Source organism: Aedes albopictus, chromosome 1 (genome assembly GCF_035046485.1).
Source record: "Aedes albopictus strain Foshan chromosome 1, AalbF5, whole genome shotgun sequence".
Lineage (NCBI taxonomy): Eukaryota > Metazoa > Arthropoda > Insecta > Diptera > Culicidae > Aedes > Aedes albopictus.
The window spans coordinates 305,924,188-305,951,738 of record NC_085136.1 but is presented as its reverse complement, the minus strand read 5'-3'; the positions used below and the strand labels follow the sequence as shown (position 1 = coordinate 305,951,738).

The following is a 27,551-nucleotide window of genomic DNA, read 5'->3' as shown; positions in this document are numbered from 1 at the left end:
ACTGGAAGGATATGTTAAGGAATCCTTGCAGAAACCTCTGAAGTAAGAATGTTAAAACTTTAAAAGAATCCCATCGAGCATGCTAGGAGGAATTCCAATAGAATATCTACAAAGATTTTTCTAGGATTTACTCCATCAATGTCTAATGGAATTTTCTTTAAATTCCTGCTGGGATTGCTGAAGAAATACCTTCGAAAATTCTTCCAGGAAGTCTATTTGAAGTTCCTTCGGGAATTCCTCCTGTAATTTGTACAGACGTATTTCCTCAAAAATTTCTTCATGAGTTCCTCCAGTGATTTTTCCAAGAAATATAGCTCTCGAATTCTTCTGGTATTACCACTGGAAACTCCTGCTGAGATTTATCCAGCAATTCATGCTGTAACTTTTGGATTCCTCCAGAAATGAAGCATGCCTACTGGGAATCCACCAGACATTATTTTAGGAAGTGCTGCTTGCATAGCTGCAACACTGCTACTAGGAGTCCTCTAGATATTTATGGCAGGAATTCTATAGGATTTTTCAGCGTTTCTCATGCAATGCCCGCAGGACCCTGAAGTTTAATAATTAGAGATATTCCTACTAAAAATTATTGAGAATTCTCAGCCAAAATTGCCCCATCTTGAAGTAATCCCAGCAGTAATTACTGGAAAACAAAAAAGCAATTCCTAGAGGAATTCTTCAAAAAACATCTGAAGGATTTATAGCAGGAATTCCTGAAAGAACTTCAAGAGGACTGCCTTAAGGAATCTCAGAAGGAAATCTTGGAAGAATTCTAGGGGAAATTCTTCGATGAACCCCTGCAAGCTTTCTAGAAAAATTACCAAGGAAATTCATCTAAGAATGCCTGATACGATTCAGTTAGAAATGTCTGCTGGGATTCCACCACGGATTTCTGTAAGAATTCCTCCGGAAATCACTCTGGTGGTTCCTCTAGGGATTTCGTCAAGGATTCCTCTAGAAATTCCTTTCGGAATACCTCTTACTGGAATTACATTTTAAACTCATGCCAGAATTTCTATAGCCATTCTTGCTGAAATTTCTCAAGCATTCCCAGAAGAGATTTCTACAGTTATTGCTCTTAGGAGTCCCCCAGGAATTCTTGGAGGATTTTCATCAGGAATTGCTTGAAGTATCCCAGCAAGACTTCATGGAGGATTTCCACCATGAATACCTGGAGAAATCCCAACATCATTCCAGGAACTATTCCAACAGAAATTTTGAAAAGAATCTGAAGAGGATTTTCAGTAAAAATACGATGAGAAAATACCAAAGAGACCCTCAGAGGAATTCTAAAAAAAAATCCTTTAAAAACTTCTCTGGAAATTCTGGAGAAATTCATAAATATGTTACAGCTGGCTGGATAAATTCCATCAGGAATAGTTGGAGAATTACCAGCAGGTATTTTTAGAGAATAAAACTTCTGGAAGAAAAGAAAATGTCTGGAGGAACCGCATAAGGGATTTTTGGAGGAAACCCAGCAGGCATTCTTGGGGAGTTTCCCAGAAGAATTTGTGAAGGTATTTTTTTTAAACCCCTGTAAAAATTTCAGAAACAACTTCTTCTGGTATCCCAATAATGGGTGGATTGCATCGAAGAATTCCTGAAGATACTTTTGAAAAAATCCATTGAGAAATTTTTGTAAAGATTCTTTTGAAATACTGGAGGTATCAGGTATGCCTGATTTCTTTCTTCAGACAATCTTGCTGGGATTTCTCAAACAATTTCAGGAGGAGTTTCTTCAGTAATTGCTTCTAGGAGTCCTCTAAGTATTTCTGGAGGATTCTTTAACGGAGTTGCCTGAGGAATCCCGGCAAGACTTCCTGGAAAGAAAGTTTCTGGATGAATTCTAGCAGCATTCTTGAAAAAATCACTGCTAGAATTTCTGATCAATTAAAAAGCGGGTTTCCAATTGGAATTACAGGGAAAAATCTAAAAAAAATGGAGGAATCCTTGTCAAAATCCCTGAAGGAATGCAGCAGGAAGTTTTGAATAAACATCTGGAGCAGAAGGGTGAGGAATATGAACTGAAATTGCATGAGGAATTTCATAAATACGGAGGAATTTGGAGGAGTTCTAGTATCACTTCAGGAATTTATCTAAAAATCCTCTCCTGATTCCTGTCAGGATTTCTCCAAGGACTTCACCAGGTAATCTCTTTGGGATTTCTCAAGTTACCACCAAAGCCACCAAAAAGTTTTCAATAGTGTTCTATAGGTGAATTTTCGAAACAAATTCATGGAATTCACAAAATATCATTCCAAAGAAGTTTCAGAAGCTTTTATCAAGAATTATTTATAAACTTGACCAGGAATTCAATCGTCGAACGATTGAACCAGAAACTTTTTTTTTCTTTACAACTTTATATTTGCAAGTAATGCTTTCGAAATGGATCATTCCTTAAAAAAATAAAAAATGGGTATTCCTTTTCTATTTTTTTTCTGAAATTAGGTTTCAACTGGGACAGAGTCCGTACAAAAGCTTTGAGTTTTTCCACTGTCATAAGTAGCGAGTCTTACTTACCAATTACAGTCTTGCAATTTCCCGTCATTTTCAAAGAATATGTTCGTTGATCTAACAAATAATGTAAAACTCTATTTTGTGTGAGTTTCAACCAAATTTATTGTAATTCTGTTAAAATGCTTATCACAGAGAAGAACCCATAAAAAAGATCGACATCAACTTCTATTCTAACTGCAGTTGCTGTAACGTTTTTATCACGACGGAATCAGTTTACATTGGAATTTTCAATACATAAAAAAAAAACAATTAAGAATGAATTCACAAAGAAACGACTGAAAAAAATCCAGTAGGTAAGCAGTTTTCAAAGAAATTTTCAAGTAAAAAGCCAAGCTATTGCAGATGCAATTTCAATGAAATTGCCGGATAAATTTCTAAATTTCACAAGGAATTCCCAGAAAAGTGCCGAAGGAATTTAAAAGGAACTATCGCACAAATTTCGAAACAATTTCCTAAATTCCTATTGGGAACTTTCCAAAGTAATTATCCGAGAAAATTTCAAAGAAAAAATCAACCCGAAAGAAGTTACAGAGATTTCCGTTGGAATTCCCGAGGAATACGTTCTAAGATTTGTAAAAGGAATTCTAGATGAAATTTCCTGTAAAAGTTTGAAATAAATAGCCCAAGGAATTTTGAAGAATATGTTAAAAGAAAACTCCAAAGGGATTGCCATAACAATTTTTCAAATAATTTGTCGGAGTAATTCACAAAGAAACTGCTGAACAATTTTTTATAAAAATATCGAAGAAATACACAAACAAATTTCCGAAGCAAATCTCAATGTAAATGCTTTGGTTGAGCACTATAGATAGAGGGTGCTTGTGTGATGCCAAAAGATGTTTTTGAAATTTCTTCCAAGTAGTATGAAAGTTTGTCTTTGAGACAAAGTAGATTCAGTAGAAATTTCAGTAAAACTACCGGCGAAATTCCGAAGTCCGTTCTCAAGAAATTTCCAAGAAAATCGCCAAATCGATTAAGGCGAAACTGGAAGTATTTCCTCATTTTTTCAGTTTTTGTTTTTTTTTTTAAATAACGAAAACTTTTAAAAACGGTTTTCGTGTAGAGTATGGATCAATGTATCTTCTGATTTTTTTGGTGTTGAAAAAGTTTTCCATTTTTTCTAAAACCATTTTTTTGTGAAATTTCGTTCAAAAATGGTTTCTGCGAAAACGAAAAACATTTTCCACTTCGAAAAAAATCAGAAGATACCTTGATCCATGTGAACGAAACCCGATTTTGAAAAAATTGCTTCGAAATTTAATTTAAAAAAAAACCAAAAAGTGTGGAAGCATTTCGCCTTAAAAAGGAATTGAATTTCTCAAGAGCTTTCTCCACGATTCAGGGATTTTCTTCGGATCCGTCGATTTTTTTGGAATTTTTGCAGAAAGAATATTTTTGCAGTAATTCCTTGAATGATATCAGTCAGAATTCCTCCAAAGTTTTTTATAGATTGTATTCTTGTTAATGTATGTAATTGATTTTTTTTCAGGAGTTCCTCAAGAAATTTCTCAGAAAATTATTCTAGGAACTGGTTTTATCAGGACTCCCTTCTGAAATATCGTCTGGGAATTCTTCATAGATTTTTTAAGAAATTTCTTCAAGGATTGCTCCAGGAATTTATCAATGTATTCAGAAAATATTTTAGAAGTTACTCCAGAAATACTGTGAGATTTACCTCAAGAAAATCTCCAAGATATTATTTTGAGTATTCCTCCAGGGAGTCCTTGAAAAATGCAATTTAAGCTGAAATTTATTGTTGGATTTTGCAAAGTTATAGGTTCTAGTAGGCATTCCATTAACAAATTGTATTTTTTTCCAGAAATTCTTTCATAAATTCTTAGTGCCATACCTCCTGAAGGTCCTTCAGATATTCTAGCATATATTTCTCTAGGGATATTCCTCCAGTCTCCAGGGGTTTTTTTTTGGTGGAATTCTCCAGAAATCCCCCTAAAAATTCTCAAGAGAATCTACTAGACGTACCTTTATAAATTTCTCCTGATGCTTCTCAAGGGTTTCCTAAATTCCTTTCCGACCTTTCTTCAGAGATTCTTTCAAAATTTGTAATGATGATCCTTTAGAACTGTTTTCAAAAATTATCTCAGCAATTCCTTCAGAAGTTATCAGGACTCTTTGGAACTTTAGTCCTTCCAGGTGTTCTTTCAAATTCAAACACTTTTTGATAAAAACAAATTCCTACAGATTTTTTCCAAAACTTTTAAAGGGCTTTCCAAAAAAAACTATTCTAACATTATTCCATAAATTACTTCAAGGATTTTTGTCCACAAATTCCTTCAGAAATTGTACAAAAAAATCTTTTGAAAATTCCTCCAGAGGTGTCTCCTGAAATAATCCCATCAAGGGATGCCTTCAGAAAATCCATCAGGAATGTCTTTGTAAATGTATTCATGGATTTCTTCAAGAATTCTTCCTGTACTTTTGTCTGCAATTGCTTCAGTGAAGAAATTCTTCAAGTTTTTTTCAGAAATGTTCTACGGGGTATGACTGGGTTTACGTAAAACTTGGTATTTTCGGCTTTCAGTCACAGAAAAGCGTTGATTATTTTAGATCATTGCCAACGTTTCGATCCTGTGGTTGGGATCTTCACATCGAGCCCTGATGAAGATCCCAACCACAGGATCGAAACGTTGGCAATGATCTAAAATAATCAACGCTTTTCAGAAACTTCTCTTCAAAATTCCAGAAAATCTTGAAGAAATATTCCTCGGAATTACTTTTAGAATTCCTCCAGAAATTTCTCATGAAGCTCTTCACGAAGTTTCTCCAGAGCTTGCTTCGAAAGTTTCATTAGGGATATTTATCCAGGAATTCCTCCTGCAAGAGTTCCTCCAGTAATTTGCTTGTGCTGTTTTTGGCAGAGATTCTGAAAAACCACCTGAAATTTCAACAAAAACTTCTCTAAGAGCACCACTTCAATCTTAACATAGAATATTACCGAATAACAAGCTTGGCTGAATGGTTAAATTGTGTGATTTTGATTCATGGAATACATAAACAACATGCCAAAAGAGAGACGGACTTGTGAAAACAGGAGTGTTCATGGTGTGGGCTCGGAGTCAGTTTGGCTTTCTATTCAGCAGAATTGTTACCTGTTCTAAGGCTTAGTTGATTAAAGCTCCGGTCTAGCGAATACGGAGCCGTGGGTGCGAATCCCATCAGTACGCGATTTTTTTACCATTTTAGCTCTCAAGAGAGGCGGCCAAGTTCCAGTGCGAGCGTAGAGCCATAAAGAAGAATCTCTCAATTTGTCAATTAAAACAACATCCTGTTCTTTCTAAATTTCAAGTTTTTCCTAGAACATGCCAAATTTTCCAGATATGCCGGAACCGGTTCTGGTAGAAAACGGATTTTCTGGAATTATAAACTGCTATAGAGTGTGGTAGCTTAAAATTCACATATTTTCCCAAGTAAAACAAACGTCATACTAAGAAAAAAAAACCTGGGATTGCTCTATGAATTCCTCCTGGGACAACCTCAGAAATTTCTACAGGTATTTCTTCAGGAACTTCTCCGGGGATTCCTTCAGGAATTTCTCAAGAGACCTCTCCAGAAGTTTCTCCTTCATGAATTCCTCCATGTACATCTTGGGGGTTTCCAATAGCAATTGTTTCTGGGCTTGATGGAAAAAACTCCTCCCAAGATTGCTACAGAAATTTTCAGAGATTCTTTTAAGAATTCCTCTAGGGATTTCACCAGGCATTCCTCTGGAAATTGGTGCTAGCATATCTTTACAAATGTTCCTCCAGTGATTGCTTCAGTACTTTTTATCGAGGATTCCTTCAGGAATTTTACCAGAAATTCTTCTAGGTATTTCTCTAGGTATTACTTCAGGGATTTCTTCGGGGATTTCTCCATATATTTCTGCAAGAATTCAGCTAGATATTACTCCAATAATTCCATCTGAAATTATTCGAACTATTTCAGCAGGAATTTCGTCCAGAAATGTTTATAGCAAAATTTTGTCAGAGATTACTCAAAAATTAATCCAGAAGTTTCCTTAAAAATGTGGTCAAAAAGGAGCCCATCCAAGGATTCCTTTAATGATTCGTCCACAAATTACAACAGACATGGATTCCTTCAGATTGTTTTACAGGGGTTCCCACAGAAATTCTACCAGGAATTTGGTAATAATGCTTTCCTAGGACTTCCTAAGGAATTCCTCACGGAGTTTCTTCAGGAGTTTTTCCAGCTGTTCCTCCAAGAATTTCTCCAGGGATTCATTCGAGGATTACTTCTTTGATTCTTCAGAAACAACTTCAAAGATTATTTTAAAAATTCCTCCAAGGATTCCCCGAAGAACTCTTCTTCGGATTCCTTCAAAAATCGCTATTGAAATTATTTCAGGAACTTCTCCAGGAATTAACCCAAGACTTGCTCCAGGTCCAGGCACTGTTAAGGAAATTCCTCTTGCGATTTTTTTCCGGAATTCCTCCTGGAATTTCTTCAGAAATTCCTCCAGGGATTCCTCCTGGGGTTCCTCCAGGAAATCTTCTTCGGATTCCTTCAGGAAATTATGCAGGGGTTCCTGCAGGAGCTCCAGCCCAAGCAACACACAAGTCACAAAGAAGTATCGACAGCGCAGGTTTTTTGTTGTACAGTAGAGATGGTCGGGTTTCAGATTTTACAGACCCGAACCCGACCCGTACCCGAAACATTTTCAAATTCAAAACCCGGACCCGACCCGAACCCGAGAATTTTTTGCTCTCTCAAACCCGGACCCGACCCGAACCCGAAAAATTTTCGTCGACCAAACCCGAACCCGACCCGAACCCGAGAAAATATTTCTCAATAAACCCGACCAAAACCCGAGTCGAAAAATAATTGTTAAATGTATCGAATATGACAAATAAAGCATTTTTCTAAATACTGATTTTTTTATACCGGTACCAAACCCGACTTGAACCCGACGTTTTTCAAACCCGACCCGACCCGTACCCGAAAATTTTGAAAATGTTTAAACCCGGACCCGACCCGAACCCGAGTTTTTTATTAATTTTCAAGCCCGAACCCGACCCGTACCCGTCGGGTTCGGGTTCGAGTCGGGTTTCGGGTTTGAAAACCCGAAACCCGACCATCTCTATTGTACAGGAGCTAGACTTATGTAATTCTATCTCAAAGGTAGAATAACTTGAAAATGACTCGGATTCAACCAAAAACTTGCGCTGTCGACACTCCTTTGTGACTTGTGTGCTGCTTGGGAGGGATATCTTCTAGGAATTTCTCAGATATTTCTTCAGAAATTCTACCAAGGATTCCTAAAAGAATTCCACTAGGGATTTCTCCACGATTTTTTCCAGGGTCTTCTCCAGGAATTCCTCCAGAGATTACTCCAGGAATTGCTTCGGAAGTTCCTCCAGGAATTCCTCCAGAAATTTCCCTAGGAACTCCTCCGAGAATACTTAGAGATTTTAACAGAAAGTTCTCCAGGGATTCGTCCAGAAATTCCTCCAGGAATTCTTCCAGGGATTTCTCCAAGAATTCATCCAGGGATTTCTCCAAGAATTCATCCAGAAATACGTCCAGGGATTTGCTCCAGGAACTCCTCAAGTGATTCTATCAGAAATCTTCTTAGGAATCGGTTCAAAAATTTATTTAGGGGTACCTTTTGAAATCCTTCCATCATCATTTCCAGGGATGCACTCAAGAACTTCTTCAGGTTCAAAGAGACGAACCAGCCCCAGGCTGAAAGTCTCTATAATAAAGACAAAAAAAAAATTCTTCAGGTTCACATGAAGTTTTTTTCTTTTCAAGAAATTCTAGAGGAATTCCTAGTGCTTTGTACTGGATTTTTTTTAGATGATTCTAGAGGGATGCATACAAGAGCCTGGAAACTCTCCAAAAAGACATCAAGGAATTCTTTCACAATTATCTACAAGAAATCTTCCACCAGTTCATCCACGGATTTTTTCTGGAATCCATTCAAGAATACTCCAAAAATTCTGGGACTCTTTTTTCTCCAAGAATCGTCTCAACAAGTTATCCATTGATTTTTTTTTCAGGGACTCCTCCAGATATTCCTCTAGGAGGTATTTTTAGGGTGTTCCTACAGAAAGTCCTTCAGAGACTATCAGAATTTTCCCTGTGTAACGTTCTACTCTGCTCCTTAAGCAACGGCTTAAGCGCCACCTTCGTATTCAGAAGGACCGTTACTCTGTCTAAGCCCGGTATGAGACTACCCTTCTCAGGGCAGGTCGCAAATAGTTAAGCGCAGAAACAAAACTAACAAAAATGGCACACACGAAAGGACAAATGAACTAAATGAACAAGAAAAATACCAAAAAATACTGAAGATCGGAAACTAAACCAATAATAAACCAAAACTGAGCGGCAGAAAAAGGTTAAACTTAAAGGAACAAACAAATTCACGTTCAAATTCTCTAAATACTGAAAGCAGAAATAATAGTGAAGTTTAATCTTATCTGAACTAGAAGTAAATGAAAAAGAAAAGTAAACTTATACGAAATTTATTAATTAAAATTGAATTTAGAGAGCTACTTGCATAGGACCAATTCAAAAAGTATGCAATCTCTCAATTTATTGTAAAAATTCAGGAATCCTAAACTACTCTGGTGACGTCACGCATTTAACTGACATTGCTTATTCTAGAGTATACAATTTTCGGATTTCTCAATCAATTTCAAATGCTAGCATGTATGGGTCTGACCTTCGTTCTGCATCGGCGAGGTGCTCCAACGGCGAAGGCTTGATTCTCTCGACGACCGTAGAATTCCAATTTGGAAAACGTCCTATGTGGTTGACTCGCGCGTGGGCACGATCATCAGGGTAGAGGCGTCCCTGGAGGTAGGTGGAGCGAGAGCGTAGTTGGCGTCGCTCTTGCGCCTCACGCTTTGGCGAAACGAGTCCGAGTCGTCGATCTATCCGCTCGAATACTAATCGACGAACCACCACAGGCAAACGCTCGGGCACAAGCTCACGTCTGAGCTGCTCGAATCGGCAAAGCTTGACTAGTCGACAAGAATTTTCCACCCACCACAGCCTACAGTCACTCCCAGTCGGAAGGACTACGTAGCCGGAACAACCATCGTCTACTAAGCACGTGGTTTGTTGGGTGCCTTCTTGGACTAGCGTGCACGATTCTGAAATTGCGTTAGCCGGAACTAGCAGCCCACGTTGGCTGGGCTTGACGAGGCCTATTCAACGTGATAACTTCACTAACTTGAATTAAACTTTCTATATTCACTTAAGGCTTACCTGAATAGTCACAATGAACTGGATCACGAAAAAAATTAACGGTCAAACTATCGGAACTCTGTAAATTCAAAATAAGTCACTCAAATTATAAATTAAGTTTAACAAATTAAAGGAAAACTCGCGACTTACTTCGAATTCAGATTTATCACAATAGCACTGATTCACTTTTGAAATATGGCTTCACTTTAGAAAATAACTTTTCTTGTTCGGAAAATGATCCAAACGCTTTGAATAACGCAAGCGGGGATTTTCGGCTTCCAGTCTCTATGTAATCATAAACGGATATTGGTTCAACACCTGACGTTTCGGTCACATATATTGTGCCTTTTTCAAAGGATAGATACAATCCCTCCGTTTACTCGTGAGGTTATGTATGTTTTAAACATAGTCGCACGTCTTCACTTCAGTGGTTGAGTTCGTTGGTTGGCGCACTTTTTCAAATCGATCAGTATCGATCTGTTTTACCTCCTACGATCTACCTCTTGCCGGCGGCGTCACTTTCGCGCCAGATAATACCAATCACAGTCGATCCCCTTACAACGCTTTGAATAACTCCACCAGAATAAAATGAAGTCACGCGCAAGAATTTGGTTGAGCCTTTTAATTACGACGCAATTTCCACATCGCTCTGTACTCGGTTTTCGTAGCTGGATTTCCATTGGTCGGCTTTGCCGAACTCAAATTAATCTAAAAATATTCCACAGCTCTTAGTTTTCCGATTGGTCGCTTTACATATTTCAAAGGTCCAGGTACAAATTAACTCGCGGAAAATTCCATAAATTACCGAGTGTTTTCGCTCGAAAGAAGTTCATTCGCCCTTGGTTATGCATTGTGCGCAACACTTACTTTAGGTTTTACTTTATTCGGGAACAAAAGCTTATTCAAAAGCTTCTTTTCTAATGATCATATAAAAAGGGAACTTCGTTAGACTGGTCCAATTTGATCGTTACACATTCGCCTACACTAATTGCAATAAAAATTTTGAAATTTATTTCAAAATTTTTATTGATCAGACAATAATATTCATTAAACTCTCATTGAATTCAAAAAGTATTGAATTGATAGAATTTTACTACATTAAAAAAAAATTAGTAATAACATTTAATTTGAACTTTAATAAACATACAGTATAAATCTAACACAAGTATTTTTTTTGGACTTCTAATTCACAAGGTAATCTAACATGAACACAAACATGGTCAATGCTATGCCACAATGAACTCTCACATTGCTTACTAATACAACCATACTCATTCAAACCGACTTAAACTAAACCGAACAAACCTCAGAAATGTCTGAGAAACTAATTGTACTACCAAATTTACCTCAGAAATGTCTGAGCATCTTCGACCGACGAATAACCGATAAAACCAAATTGCCCTCGGAAATATCTGAGCAGATTCTCTTCCAAATAACCAACGTACTTCAGAACAATGGTCTGAAAATATACTTGATCATAATTTACCTAACTTAACGCGAACTCATTCATTAACTAAGCGCATTCATTCAACCACTATGTCATAGCAAAAACGCGAATCACGAAACAACGAACATTTCGACGAACGCTTCACAAATTTCCCGAAATTTTCGGTACCGGGTTATCGCCAAAGCTTTTAGCCGATCTGTCAAAACGAAACACGAAATCAATCAACACGAAAACAACAAACGTGAGCTGTGCTGTATGTGATGGAGGTAAATTCTGACTAATTTCTTCGAAAATTCGGGTTTATACTACGATGGCATGACGGAATCTACTTTTCAACGATTACGTGATGATTATGGAGTGAATTGAGAATAGAAACTGTGGTAAACTATGGGTATTTTAGTAGAAATGGACAAGTTTAGTGAATTGGACTATTGTTATTTTTATTATGGCAAAGCTGTAGGTGATGGGGTCAAGGTCAGCGATTCACATCACTGGCCTCTGTGAAGATTGCAATACATGCAACACAGCTCGACACAACTATACAAGACGAACAAAATTGGATTCTAATTGGATTTCTATTCTAGGTTTGTTTGACTGGTTAAACTGGACGATAACGATCTACGATGTGAGGAAACTGATATTTTGACTTCTCGAACATCGGACATGAACTTTTTCAACTCAAGGAGTGTTTTATGACTAAATTGAGTGGTTTATGTGCATCTAATAGCACAGTCATAGCTCGTTTGAACATACAACTAGATAGCTAGTTGCTAATTTTGTCAACGATCGAGGAAACACGAGGACATCTCGGATCGGACTGCATCGTTGCACCACAGATGTGTATTTTGTTGTTGTGAATGGTGTATGTACTACGCGGCCGTAGTACAGTCATAGCTGGATTTTACGAACGAATAATTTTTAGTCGACAATGTGAGGAAACAGAACTAGCTGACATCTCAAACATTGGACGTAGTTTAATGACCTCATGAAGTGTTTTGTTGTAAATTATCTGGTTTATGTACATTCTCACGAAGTACCGACATAGCTTTAGGTATTACGCTCGTTTTAGAAACGAACCATGATAGCTTCCTGCAATTCGTTGGCCGTCTAGACGCTCTAAGACGTAGGTGTTCGTTCCAACGACCTCTTTCACTCGAACTTTATCGTATTTATTAGCAAACTTGCCTACAAAGTTTCGGGTTTTGTCCGAAAGGTACATAGTCTTCTTGTAGACAACATCTCCTTTCTCAAATTAGTGTTTTCGCTCGAAAGAAGTTCATTCGCCCTTGGTTATGCATTGTGCGCAACACTTACTTTAGGTTTTACTTTATTCGGGCACAAAAGCTTATTCAAAAGCTTCTTTTCTAATGATCATATAAAAAGGGAACTTCGTTAGACTGGCCCAATTTGATCGTTACACCTGGAATGTCTAAACAAAGAGTTGTTTTCACCAAAGTTCTCTGTGTGAAAAATTAGCTGTTTAACTTATATAAAAAGCAATATAAAAAAATGAAGTTCTCTTTCTGAATTTTGCGTAAGGAATTCTTTTTGGAATTTCTCCAGAAAGTTGCCTATTCTAGGAATCCCTCCAGCAGTTACTCAAAGAGTTTATTAGGGGGTTCCATCAGGGGATACCTCTAGGGCTTCCTCTAGTAATAGATTCAAGGCTCCGACGAGAATGCCTTCAAGAGTTCTTCCAATGATCCTTCCGGGAATGCGTCAATTGACATTTCTGCAGAATATGCTCTGAGAAGTTTATTTGCAGTATATGAGTATATAAAACTGTCTTTAGGGAAATTTCGACAAGGATGTACTCAGAACAACTAAAGGTTTATTCTTAGAGGAATTGAGATCCAGGACATTCCTAGATTGCTAATAGGTACTGAAAAACTGGGTGATTAATTAGGTACTAAAGACTTCAGTTAGTCATGTAAGACTTTATGTGAATATTTTCAAAAAATCTACGAACAGGTTTTCATCAGGTTGTAACTGGAGAGACTGTTGAAGGAAATTATGAAGAAAATTCTGGGTTGGATCTAAAACATCGTAATTTCCATGTGAGTTCAATTATGATTTCTTGTGGTAGTTTTGTAGATATTATCAAAAAATGTTATAGACTGTTTAAGAAATTATAAATACACTTTGTTTATTAAACTAAATGAACTGTTCTAATGATTTTTACCAACTTCATTCAGAGTATAGCATATTGTACTCTATATTTTTATATTTCTTTTCAATTGTCTTGATATTTTAAAGAACAGTGGAGCACAGAGAACAGACGTCCAAGCTCATGTAGTGCAGTTGTGTAAAGCATTGCAACGGTTGTTTTGAAATAACTGGGAATGTGGCCATTACGCGGCGCTGTCAAATTTCAAAACGGGGCACAAATTTGCCGTTGTTTTACCTTTTGGCGCTAGTGTCACCAAGTGTGCACCCTAGTATAGTTCCACCAAGAGAATGTGTTGGTTTTACTTGGAAAACATTAATTGAATTCTTGTTCAACTTGTTTCTTATTGAAAATAATGAAACTAATTATCAATGGGTTGCTCAAATTTTGTTGCTGGATTAGTGAAATAATCATAAACATCTTGTTATTTAAGCAAATACAGCTCAGAATCTGATTAGGAAAATATAAAGGTGCGCTAGTGAAATATTTCTTCAGAAAGCGCCATCATGGTGTCGAAATAAGTTTTTGAGTGGGAAAGTCACCGTCGATGTCGCTACTGAGCTTGTTTTTTCTTTACACAAGATTTTTAAGCAATTTTGTTCGAGCATGTTCGTCTGTTCTCTGTGAGTGGAGTTCTCTAACAAATAACTTAATTTTTTAAATTTGCATTTGCGCAAATGTGTTTTTTTTATATGATTTCAATATTATTTATCACTGAATACCAAAAATTATCTAAATTTTTATCACATTCGCTTTCTCAACAAGTTCTCTACCTTGATAATAATTTGGGAAAAATCGATACAGGCATTTCCACAACATTTTTTCGGAGATCAAGTTTCTTATTTTTTAAGGTTTTCCACGGAACATAAGAACTACCACACAGTTTCTTAGCTTTCCTGAACGCATTTAATCTAAACAACCTTGTTTTTTCAGCTCATTCGATCCTTTAGATGGTAAAGCTTGTCATACCATATAACGAATGCAGTAAGCAGTAATTAAGACATTATTTTGCTTAACGTTTGTTGCTACTGGTGTTGTTGAGAAATTTGAAACAAAAAAATGTGTATTGAGAAGGCCCGTAATGGTGGATCTGGATCAAATATTCCAGTAAAAATTACTCTTACCAATCGAGAAATATCTGTTATTATCGATACAGCAATTTTTATTGTGTTTGGAAATTAAATATTTTATCAGTGAGATTTTTTTCTTTTCTACTATGTTACATTTTTTGACCACTTTGTGCAACTTCAAATTTTAATCATCTAGTTTACAGAGCCCTATTTTTTAACTTTTACCAGAAACATCAACAAAATTGGTATTATTTGCTTCGTGAGTATGTTTACTGTAAGAGCCAGAAGAAACTTTTTTGGATATTGTGATCAAATTGAAATGGCAGGTAATCGTTAGTGTATTTATAATTTCTGAAACAGTCTATATGAGCTCCAGATGAAAATAGTAGCAAAAATTTCACCAGAATCAGAACAGTGCCCATAGAGAATGAAATATATGCAGTAAAGTGATTTTGCTTAAAAAATAGAAGAGAAATCAATTTCAAATTGCTAGAGTTGTATGGGTCGTACAGAATACTGCTCTTGATTCTACACTATAAATAATCATTAGTTCACACTGGTTTCAAGAATGCAATAAACTAATGTAGGGTATCGCGCTACTTGGGCGGTGGCTTCTATATTCGTCTGTTTTCCACTATAACTCAGTCAATTTTGAACCAGTTAACTTGAAATGTTGTACACGGGTAGATACTATGCCTATCTCACCACATTCCAAAAGTTGTGTCAATTGGTTCAAATTTGACTGGGTTATAGTGGAAAACAGACGAATATAGAAGCCACCGCCCAAGTGGCGCGATTCCCTAATTGATTCACCCGTTCTTCTCCCCCCACAGCCGAGGACATCAAATCGCTCACGACGACCGTGTTCGCCCAGGTGCTCTCGTTGCCGCTGCCCTTCATCGGCGTAGACGGTACCAGTGCGTGCGACTACATCTTCGCCGAGGACGGCGAAACCAAGCTGGGCTGTCCGCTGAAAGCCGGCGTACCGGTGGTGTACAAACGATCGTTCCCGGTGCTGGAGATCTACCCCAAGATGAGCCTAACCGTGCACTGGGAGCTGCAGGGCCGAGGATCCAAGTCCGTGACCTGCTTCGAAGTGCCGGCCAAGATTGTCTAAGGCGGGATTTTGGGGAACGACCCCGGCCCCGGGGTGATGATTGTTGTGTTGAACATGTTTTTTGGGTACAATTGAATACTGTGACAAATGTGACAAGTGATGCCGTATTATAAATCTGACGTAAGTGTAAATCGCGTGTGGAGTAACTTATTCAGTATGATGACAGTTACTATTACGGTCAACAGGTTTTAAAATTTAATTGAAACTGAAACACTTAGCTATATGTATACAGAATACAATTAGTAGACTCGATAACATCACTGTCGGTACACCACACTTCCGCCCAACGACTGCCCAGCGCTCATGCAACTGCTCCAATCAGTCCATAATGAATCTTCTGCCCGTGTTCATAACCGTGTTCAGTGTTCTACTGCTCTATCACATTTTCGGTCCCCAACCGGCCGTCCGCGTTACCTTCGAACGGCTCCACCAACTTTCCGGAGCCGATGTAGCCAACTTCACCAATCTACGTCTGTTCGGGACCAACGACTCAATGCAGTTTTTGAACGGATCCTGGGAACTCCTGCAAGATTTGGACAACAATTGGACCCAGTATGTGCGATTGTGGTATCAACCACCCTCAGCAACTGACGGGACATTCCTTCCAGTCCAGACACCGAATCGGTCCATTCGGGTTTGTGACTACCTGAACAGCGAACAGTATGGTGCGTGGTGGACTCGCAACCGGTACGCTGTGAACTATCCGGTGCCGCAGCCGGGGCGTTGGATATGTCCATTTCCCAAGGGAGAGTACTATGTGCGGTGGATTGTTCTGGAAAAGGGTGTTCTACCGTGGGTTACCAAGCCGGGACTGTACAAGATGGACTTCTGTTTGGCTAGTAACGGAGTGCTACGGATGGTTCATGCGCTGTATTTCAGAGTACAATCGACGAACAATCAGCGTCAACCAAATGGGAAATAGAATGTAGTTGGAGATTCTAAATTAACCACAATTTCCGATAATTTAGCACTCGTATACTGTACAATAAGGAATATTGACAATAAAACTAATTTAGCTCTAATTTAGCACAACTTTTATACTATCGTTGTATTCTGATCCATATACACGAGACGACACTTTTCTATCTGCTGTGGATCCCCAAACAGAAAAGTTTGAAACTTTACTTGACGACTAACGCCACCTAGCGGTGAAACCACCAACTATATATGGAATCATCAGATAGGTTTTGACTTCCTGAAGAACTTTGCCGAAGACGACACTTTTCTATCTGCTCTGGATCTCGAGATAGAGAAGTTTGAAACGTTACTTGACGACTAACGCCACCTAGCGGTGAAACCACCAACTAATGGTTGAATCATCAGATAGCTCTTGACTTCCCGAAGAACTTTGCCGAAGACGACACTTTTTTATCTGCTCTGGATTCCAAGATAGAGAAGTTTGAAACGTTACTTGACAACTAGCAGCACCTAGCGGCGAAGTCACCAATCAAATTTTGAATCACCTGGTAGCTCTTGACTTGCTGAAGAAATTTGCCGAAGATGATACTTTTCTATCTATTCTGGATCCCCAGATAGAGCAGTTTGAAACTTTACTTGACAGCTAGTGCCGGTGAAATAACCAACTAATTTTCGGATCACCAGATAGCTCTTGACTTCCTGAAGAACTTTGCCGAAGACGACACTTTTTTTATCTGCTCTGGATCCCAAGATAGAGAAGTTTGAAACGTTACTTGACAACAAGCGCCGCGGTGAAATTACAAACTAATTTTTGAATCACCAGATAGATCTTGACTTCCTGAAGAACTTTGCCGAAGACGTCACTTTTCTATCTGCTGTGGATCCACAGATAGTGAAGTTTAAAGCTTTACTTGACAACTAGCACTACCTAGCGACGAAATCACCAACTAAATGTGGATTCACCAGATAGGTTTTGACTTCCTAAAGAACTTCGCCGAAGACGACGCGTTTCTATCTGCTCTGGATCCCGAGATGGAGAAGTTTGAAACTTTGCTTGACGACTAGCGCCACCTAGCGACGAAATCACAAACTAATTGGTAAATCATCAGATTCTTCTTGACCTACTGAACAACTTTTCCAAAAACAGCATTGTTCCAAATAAAATACCGTCAAGGTGCCATTCACCGTGGGGGCTCCATTCACCGTGTGCCTTCGAATATTTTTTCAATATTTCCATATTATGATTGAATGATATGACAATTTCCCTTCAATTTAACCAAAACAACATTGTATTGGTGAAATTGAAGGGAAATTGTCATATCATTCAATCATAATATGGAAATGATGAAAAAATATTCGAAGGCACACGGTGAATGGAGCCCCCACGGTGAATGGCGCCTTGACGGTAGATCTTGAGATATCGCATGTAATAACTTATGAGTGCTTCTACTGGCGAGTGTACATCGCAACCACTTCTACATAGTGCCCCAAGCGGCCAAATTGCCAACTAACTGGATGTTCGTTTGCATTGTGAGGTAGATCTATTCTAGTACTATATCTTTGCCAAAGAAAGTATGGTGCTTTCTTGTATTACGCCTGAGATATTCTTTCCCCAATTAGGCGAATTCCCATAAGCTCTGGGATTTCTACAACACGGACTGCCGAGTAATAGGAATCCGTGGAATATGTGACCGTGTAGACGGAAGCCGTGTAGTAGGAGTCTAGACTGTATATACAGTATGAACCATAAAAAAATGCGACAGTTTTCAAAGTCATCGTCCCCTACTTCGAACTGATTAACCTTGCATGTATCTATTGGATAGTATAGTAGAGCCACTAATCTGATAATGGCAAAGGGACATAAACTGATTTCATGCACTTACGTTTGGAAATATAACGTTGAACATATGGATGTCGAAATCGTCCACGCGCCAGAGGCCGTATTTAAAGGATATCATTTTCTTTCAATTGCTTTCAATCACATTCAATCAAATTTTATTTTCAAAATAGTACTTTTATGGCTGGATAAGGTCCTCAGGAGTTCGTTGGTTCGTCGGACAAGAACGAAAAAAAAATTGACTTATAAATTAAGAGACATTTTTTGGAGATTGAATTATTTGACAAATGATAATTTTTAGAAAATATAATGTTTTGAGCATGAAATTGTTTTTTTAAGTACTTAGTATTTGCACCTATCATAAAGGGAGGTTTATATGCCTTTATCGACAAAAAATTGGTTTTGAAAAATGTTTAAACAGTGTTTAGTTTTTTATTAATTTATCTTAAATATGGTTTTTAATATGTAGCACCTTTTTTAGTTTTTGTTTCCTAAACATTTGAAATTATTTTTAAAATATTTTTCAAACATGGGCGTATTAAAGAGTACATATTTCTTCATTGTTCTCATGTGTTTAAAAGTTTCTATCTTAGTTCATTTTGCTCTGAAAATTAGAGGAAAACTTGATTTTATTTAGAAATTGTTAACAATTATAACGTATCCCATATACGTAACCAATGAATATTTCGACAAAAATTTTAGAGATCCTGTATGACAATGACCTCTTTATTGTATCCTAATCCAAAAAAGTTTAATTCATTAGGGTTATTTTATTAAAAATCATCAAATACCGCAAAAAAATGGAATGTCGCATTTTTTTTATGGGTCATACTGTACAATGCATCTACATTTAGTGAAAGAGAGGATAACTACTCAAGAAGAGTAAGAAAATAACTGTAACATGACTTCTTGGTATACTAGAGAAATCTACGTGCATCAAAAATCATATTTCTCTCTGTTTCTTTATTTTTCTCTTATTCTCCCACTCTCATTAGTTGTAACTCACGCTGGAGGAAGTTCTCCTGTAGAAATCCCGGAAGAAATCTCTGGAAATAACAAAAAAAAAATCCCTAAAGAAATCCCATTCAGAATCCATCATGGGATCTTCAAAAAAAAATAACGTAAGAAAATCCACCTGGAAGCTCGGAAGGACTACCTAGAAGAATAATTGAAAAAAATCCGGGTGGAATCAAAGAATCAATACCTTGAGGAATGGCAAAAAAAAACCAAGAAGAGTCTTTAGAGGGACCAAAACAAGAATTCTGGCATGAATACTTGAAAGACTCCCGCAAGATTCCTTGAAGAAATCTTTGAAGGAATACAAGGAAGAATCCCGGAAGCAATCCTTGCAGGAACTCCTAAAGAAATCCTTTACAAAAAAAACCGGAAGGGACCATTGAAGGAATTTCAGCTGTAATTCCTGAAGGAATGCCGATTAGAATATTTGTCAGTTCAGGATTTTCTAAAACAATCCCGCCCGAAATCCCTAAAGGAATCTCGGGAAGATTTCCTAAAGGAATTCTGGGAGTCGTATCTGGTAGAATCCTGAGAAAAATTTCAGCTGGAAGCTCGACTGAAAGAATCACAGAAGAAAGCCCGCGAAGAATTACTGAAGAAATCCCGAGATAAATCCCTGAAAAAAGCCCGAGAAGAATCTTTCAAGAAATACCAGCAGGAATTCCGGCACGTTGACTTGAAAGAATTACACTAGAATTCTCTGAATATAATATGAATCTATGAAATCTGAAAGAATCATAGAATCAATCCCGGAAGGAATTAGATATTCCTGAAAAAAAAAACTCGGTAAGATTCTCTTAAGGAATCCCATCGGAAATTCCGGCATGAATAATTAAAAAATCCAAGGTTGCCCGAAGAAATCTAACGGCAGAAATCTATATATTTCATATTCCTCTTTGGGAGAAATCCTTAATGGAATAACAGCAGGAATTCGGCTAAAGTCTACGCTCCATACAAATATCAAATTTTTTGTATGAACAAAAGTCTACGAGGGGGGGAGGGGGGAGTCTGAGATGGCCAAATTTTGGTCTTCGTGGTTTATGAACAGCCCCCAACCGTCTTTTCTGTCCTCTATCCCAAACCTCTATCCTAACCCTCAACCAGTGATCCAAAATGTACTGTCAAAAACTGTAGTTTGCACGATAATCGTGGGTGTATGGTCTTGACTATCATGCAACAAAAACATTCACGTATGACCAGATAAAATATTCATGGGTGACTGTGACATTTTTTTAATCACGGCAAAAAATGTAGTGGATTTTCAAATTGAGTGAACTAATGAAATACCAGTGGTTCCGAAAACTGCGAACGGGACATGCGTATAACTTAGAAACCGGAAGTGTGAGGAAGCGGAGATAAAGATTTTCGGATTGTGCGTTCCGAGGGTCATAACCACCAATGGAGCAGAGGAACAAAAGTCAGTGGCTCCCAACTGAATAGTTACGGCCCACGTCTAACAAATCAAAAAGTCTCATGCCATACGGATATTTTCGGACCTGACTAATTGAGTTGATGTTGAAACCCGATATCCTAGGCCATTTTGGAATTAAATATGGCGCTTGGGGTTTCGGGGACAATATAGGGACAATACTGAGGGTTTCCGCAATCCTCAAAAACACCTCTGTAACGACTTTTAAATCAAATCCGCTGAAAATGCTCTGAAGCTTCTTGGAATACCTCCAAAATCTACCTTAAACCCCCTGAAACCCCATGTAACGCACTTTAGATCCTCCAAAACCCCCTAAAACACCATGTAACGCCTCAGTAACGTTTCTGAAATTCTCCAAAAATGCTCTGAAGCCCTTTGGAATGCCTCCGAAATCCCCGAAACACCCCCAGAAACCCCATGTAACGCACCTCAGACCCTCCGAAACCCAAGAAAACGCCATGTAACGCCTCCGTAACGTTTCTGAAATCCGCTGAAAATGCGCTGAAGCTCTTTAGAATGCCTCTAAAATCCCCCTAAAACCCCCAGAAACCCCATGTAACGCACCTCAGACCCTCCGAAACCCCTGAAAACGCCATGTAACGCCTCCGTAACGTTTCTGAAATCCGCTGAAAATGCGCTGAAGCTCTTTGGAATGCCTCTAAAATCCCCCTTAAACCCCCAGAAATTCCATGTAACGCACCTCAGACCCTCTGAAACACCAGAAAACGCCATGTAACGCCTCTGTAACGTTTCTGAAATCCGCTGAAAATGCGCTGATGCTCTTTAGAATGCCTCTAAAATCCCCCTAAAGCCCCCTGAAACCCCGTGTAACGCACCTCAGACCCTCAGAAACCCCAGAAAACGCCATGTAACGCCTCCGTAACGTTTCTGAAATCCGCTGAAAATGCGCTGAAGCTCTTTGAAATGCCACTAAAATCCCCCTTAAACCCCCAGAAACCTCATGTAACGCACCTCAGACCCTCTGAAACACCAGAAAACGCCATGTAACGCCTCTGTAACGTTTCTGAAATCCGCCGAAAGTGCTCTGATGCTCTTTGGAATGCCTCCAAAATCCCCCAGAAACCCCATGTGACGCACTTTATACCCTCCGAAACCCTCAAAAATGTCATGTAACGCCTCCGTAACGTTTCTGAAATCTGCTGAGAATGCTTCTTGGAATGCCTCTGAAATCCCCCTTAAACCCCCCTCAGACCACAAGTAACGCCCTTGACACCCTCTAGCATGAGTTATCCGCATTTTTCTTTCGCAGTTTTCGGAACCACTGGAACTCCAGCTCTACATTTCAAAACTGTCATTTCGTACTCCCATCATCTTGATTTGTGTTACAATCATGGTGCCAAATGTTACATTCATGGTAGACGACATTCATGCATCGACGGCAGCATGAATGTAGTGTGTGACGGTAGTATGCAACATTAGTGTTGACGGTAAAGGCGTTGCGACGATAATGAAAAAAATGTACTATACGGTTCACTGCCCTCAACCCTACCTTCTGCCCTACACTCTACCCTATCCTTTACCATAACCTCTACCCTATCATCCACCCTACCTTCTACCGTACTCTTTACCCTGATGCTTCACCATACGCTACACTATCCTCTATCCTGCCATCTACCCTAACCTTCTACCCTACCATCTACCCAGCCTTCACCTTTTTACTAATCAAGACCGATCGATAAATGTGGTATCAGAGCTGAAACTACCATTCAGTGGCCGCCATCTAGGAGTATGGTCCACCATCTTGGATTTTAAAATGGCGTCAAGTATCGATTTTTCACTTCTACTCATCGAACCCAATCGATAGATATCCATATTGCTTGGTTTCATAGCTCAAACTACCATTCCGTGGCCGCTATCTTGAATTGTGGTCCACCATCTTAGATTATGATCCGCCATCTTGGATTTCAAAATGGCGTTATATATCGATTTTTGACTTGTAGTCATCAATCTCGATCGATAGACACTAGCGTGGTTCAAAAAATCGTTTTTGCTCCACACCGCTTATTCGATTCCTAACCAGATTATATGTCTTCTCACAAAAGTTGAGCTCATTTGGTTGAAAATTGAGACTGCACAAGCCCGTCAAAGTTTGTATGGGAATTACTATGGGAAAACGTATTTTTTCATTCAATCAACCGTAGCATTTCCCCAAGTGCCTTAATGGGTTAGTCGACCCTTGGTAATACTAGGCTACTCTATCAGCTACAACTTTGCCGAAGACCGCATTCAAATCGGACGCCTCATTAATTAGTTACCGATTTTTATCCAGAATCGGAATCTTTACTCATGATGGTTAAACTATTCGGTGGGCATCACTGCATTCTGCAGTGGAACATAGTAGCCATGATTTCAGTGTGCTATCTTTGGCGCCATATGCAGCAATGTTGCCTGCTGGGAAGCTGGAGGATCATAGCTAAAGTTTGCCCAGTTGGATACAAATCGATAACTAATTAATGAAGCGTCCGATTTGAATGCGGTCTTCGGCAAAGTTGTAGCTGATAGAGTAGCCTAGTCTTACCAAGGGTCGACTAACCCAATAGGGCACTTGTGGAAATGCTACGGTCGATTGAATGAAAAACATCGTTTTCCCATAGTAATTCCCATACAAACTTTGACAGGCTTGTGCAGTCTCAATTTTCAACCAAATGAGCTTAAATTTTGTGAGAAGGCATATAATCTGGTTAGGAATCGAATAAGTGGTGTGGAGCAAAAACGATTTTTTGAACCACGCTAATAGACACCCATATTGCATGGCATCATAGCTCAAACCACCATTCCGTGGCCTCCATCTTGGATTATGATCTGCCATATTGGTTATCAAAATTAATTTAATTTTGAGTTCTAATCATCAAACCCCCTTCGATAGATACTCATATTGCATATTGCATAGCATGCATTCGGGAGTTTTGGCAGCCATCTTGAAATCAAAACCGCCATCTTGAATTTCAGTACCCCTATTACCACCTCGAAATTGATTTAAATTACTGTGAACAAGGTATGGATGTGGAAAACAACTTCTCTAAAAAAAAGGATTCTAAAATTTTGCTTAACTTTGGGGATCTTCACATCAAAAGGAAGGTCCTATTTATAGAACGCTGGGCGTTCGGGGCATCTCAGCCCATTACCAGTATTGATCTTACGTCAATAAGAAGAATTAAAAGAAGAAGGGGGATGAGTTCGCTCAGAGACGAAAACAGTATCAATTGCGTTATTCTATGATTACTAGTAATGACTAGAAGATTTGAAGGAGAGGCATGCGGGGTTTCAGAGAGATCAAGAGAGATTTAGGAGCGTACATGGGGCTTTAGGGGGTCCGAGAAGGCTTCAGGGGGTTTTCGGAGGCATTTTAAGAAGCTTCAGAGGATTCTTAGAGAAGATTCCGAAAACGTTACTGGAGTGTTTTCGGGGGATTTTGGAAGGTCTCATCTGCGTAACAGAGGTTCCGAGGGGGTTTCAGGGAGTTTCCGGTGGTATTTGAGGAAGTTTCAGAGAATTTTCAGTGCGTTTCATGGGCGTTATAGAGGAATGTTTTCGGTGATTACGTAGGGCCTCACGTTCGTTACATGGGGTCCATGGGGACTTCAGGGGTTTTCAGTGGCATTTCTGGAAGTTTAAGTCTTTAGTGGATTTTTTGTTGGCTCCAGGGATGTTAAAGGGTGTTTAGTCGTTTTGAGACCGTCAGGTGCGTTACAGCGGGTCTTATAAGACTTTTGAGGGTTGCGGTAGTATCCCAGGATGTTTCAGAAGATTTTCAGTGGATTCCGAAGGCGCACGCTATGTCCAAAGGGAAGTATTATGAAAAGCGAATGTACCTCAAATTTTATTCACTAGAACCGTATTTTTGGACCTCTAGATTCAGAATATGTGTGATTTAAAATAATCCTTCTTGGGTTTTTTCCCATACATTTTTATATGGGATATAATTAACCTAAAAATGACCTTTTTCGTCATTTGTATGGGGAAATAGGAAAAAAATCAAAAAAATCGAAAAACCCAAGATGAAATATTTTAAACCGCACAGATTCTGAAACTAGAGGTCCAAACCTACGATCCTATGGAATAACATGTGAGGTACATTAGATTTTCATAATACTTCCCTTTGGACATAGCGTGAGGCGTTACAGAGATGTTTTCGGGGATTTTTTAGTCCAAAAGACATGGAACCCGAGGGAGTTTTAGGAGGTATTCGGTGGTTTTCCAGGAAATTTCAGAGGATTTTCAGCTGGTTTCAGAAGCGTTACAGGTGCGTTTCGGTGGTTTCGGAAAGTCTCAGCTTCGTTACAGGACGTCCAAGTGGGTTTCAGGGGATTTCACACTTGAGTCCCTTCAAAAACCCTTAAATACGCCCCTGTAACGCCTCCAAAACTCACAGAAAATCCTCTGAATCTTTCTGATATTCAAAGGAGGATTTTCTGTGAGACTTGGAGGCGTTACAGGGGCGTATTTAAGGGTTTTTGAAGGGTCTAAGTGTGTTACTGGGGACCCAAGGGGACTTCAGGGAGTTTTCGGATACATTTCAAGAAGTTTCAGGGAACTTTCAGAGACGTTACATGGGATCCGACTGGTTTAAGGGGTTTTGAAGCCAGTTCAGAATGTTTCAGAGCATTTTCAGCGGGTTTCAGAGGCGTATTGGGAGAGTCCGGAAGGTCTCAGGGACGTCACAGGGGGTTTAAGTGGGCGTACATATTTTGGATCAGTGTTCTCAAATAAACTTCAAGGGGATTTCAGAGGCGTTTAAAAGCGCTTCATTACCGTTCCAGGCGGTTGCAGAGGAGGTTCAAAACGTTCCACATTGATTACGCTTGTAGATCCATAGACATATACTCCAGGGAGCTCCTGGAGATTCTTAGACAAACATTGAAAGTTTTTAAGGAAACCTTAGGGCCTGTCCATAAACTACGTAGACCCTAATGGGGGGGGGGGTCCATGTATGGGCGAAAGTCTACGGTGGGAGAGGGGGGGTCGAGATGATCAAAAATGGGTATGTAGTTTATGGAAAGCGCCTTAAATACTCCCAACCTTCCACATCTCTCTCCCCTGAACACGAATGATTCGACGAAAAGTGCTGAGGAAGTTTGGAGTAAAAGAACGCAGCGCGAGCGGTAATGCTGCAGCAAGGAACCCGACAGAACGAGAAACGTTACAAACAGAAACGAAAACAGCAAACCCGCCTCTTTCGGAAGAAAAAGCCGCCATAAAGGAGCGGAGTGCGAAAAAATGGATCTGCTGTGTCGTTTCCAAGAACCACGGGCTACTACGAGCTCCAGAAGAAGCTGCGGTCTAAAATATTCACCCACGCACCTCATGCACTATGTACAAGATGCTGATAAGACCAGTGGTCCTCTACGAACACAAGACATGGAACATGCTCGAGAAGGACCTGTTAACACTCGGAGTATTCGAGTGACGCGTGCTAAGGATGATCTTCGGCTGTGTGCAGAAGAATGGTGTGTGACGGATAAGGATGAACCACGAACTCGCTGCACTCTTCGGCGAATCCAGCATCCAGAAGGTGGTCAAAGCTGGACGGATACGCAACGGCAGGGCATGTTGCAAGAATGCCGGACAACAATCCTGCGAAGTTGGTGTTCGCGACTGATCCAGTTGGTACAAGAAGGCATGAAGCGCAGAGAGCACTGAGGATGGAGAGCGAAAGCCACGACCCGAGTATTGTGGCGTACTATTGTTGATTATGTCTTATCTTAAATATGATGTTGAGCAAATAAATGTATGTATGTACGTATGTGAAATAAAACAAAAAATCATCTTTCTAATAATATTTTGATGGCCAATTAGTCTTGTAGAGGTTTTGAGAACCGTCATTAAACCTTATACCTTTTACTTTTACATTTACATTGTATTCAAATCTACCAATCTTTGGTTGCGTGTACAAATTATTTTCTTATGTAGCTCTCACAAACAACTTAAACTATTATGACATAAAGTTACCTAACAATGCTCCTTCACCATCAATTAAATATATTTGCTATCTGCCCTTCACCCATAGATTAACCCTGAAACCCATATTTATTGTATGCATTTACTCTCTATTATAATCCAGTCAACTGTGCACCTTTTCGCCCCAACTACCAACCCTTCAAGTTTCCCATAGCTTGAAACACTTAAAAAATTCCCACAGCCGCCACCTTAAAATACACTTGATAAAACATCATCGGAATATCATCCCCTGGGCTAGTTATGGAGATGGACAACCGCCACAAACCATGTGGTAGATAGGGCGGAAACATGTTCGCATCCAGAACCATATCGTTGAAGTAGAATTCCTTGGGCTCCACCGGACACTCTCCCACCTTGGGTAGATTCGATGAGTTCTCGAAGTACGGATAATAATCGCGCCAATCGTTGTTAACGAAATCGCATATTTTTGTCCGGGCAATCTTCATCGGGTATTCGTTGAACTGGCTATTGCCCTTGGAGCTGTAGGCGCACCGGATGCCTACCTAGAGGAAGAAAATGTAGGTGAAGTTTAACAAACAGCACAATGTCAACAAGGGAACGGTTACCTCCAAGGTGTTGTCCGCCACCACTTTGAGATCAACATTTCCGGCCAGCACCGATATGGTTCTGTTGTACTTCCGGACGCGCAACTTTATGTTGGCCATTTCCGTTCCATTGTGTTGTTCGAATTTTTCGAACATCACATCGAACGACGCTGCCCAGATGGAGCCAATGCTGACCGCTAGGAGTAGGCCCCCAAGGGCTCCAGGGCTCAGCATAGCTGGCACTGCCACAGCAAACCGATATGGGGCCACTTCACTACAGAAATCGAGCTTCCGGGGTA

The 27,551-nt window shown here is 39.3% G+C and overlaps 3 protein-coding genes across 4 annotated transcripts in view; 2 read left to right on the top strand and 1 right to left on the bottom strand.

Annotated features, from left to right (window-relative positions):
• LOC115253603 (ecdysteroid-regulated 16 kDa protein) overlaps positions 1-15,658 on the top strand; it is a 49,899-nt gene extending 34,241 nt beyond the window's left edge. For both annotated transcript variants that reach the window (XM_029877888.2, XM_029877887.2), the window contains exon 4: positions 15,244-15,658. In XM_029877888.2, the coding sequence (XP_029733748.2) occupies positions 15,244-15,527 (284 nt within the window). In that variant the 3' untranslated portion in view covers positions 15,528-15,658. The remainder of the gene's footprint in view (positions 1-15,243) is intronic.
• Positions 15,659-15,797: 139 nt separating this feature from the next.
• LOC109415308 (uncharacterized) lies at positions 15,798-17,561 on the top strand. The gene has a single exon (XM_062847082.1). It carries the CDS (start codon positions 15,856-15,858, stop codon positions 16,447-16,449), a length of 594 nt encoding a protein of 197 aa, XP_062703066.1. The 5' UTR covers positions 15,798-15,855; the 3' UTR covers positions 16,450-17,561.
• Positions 17,562-26,694: 9,133 nt separating this feature from the next.
• On the bottom strand, positions 26,695-27,551 carry LOC115269290 (uncharacterized). The gene is made up of 2 exons (XM_029877871.2): positions 27,274-27,551; positions 26,695-27,210 (listed from the first exon to the last, which is right to left on the bottom strand). The coding sequence occupies exons 1-2, from the start codon at positions 27,484-27,486 to the stop codon at positions 26,872-26,874; spliced, it is 552 nt and encodes a 183-aa protein (XP_029733731.1). The 5' UTR covers positions 27,487-27,551; the 3' UTR covers positions 26,695-26,871.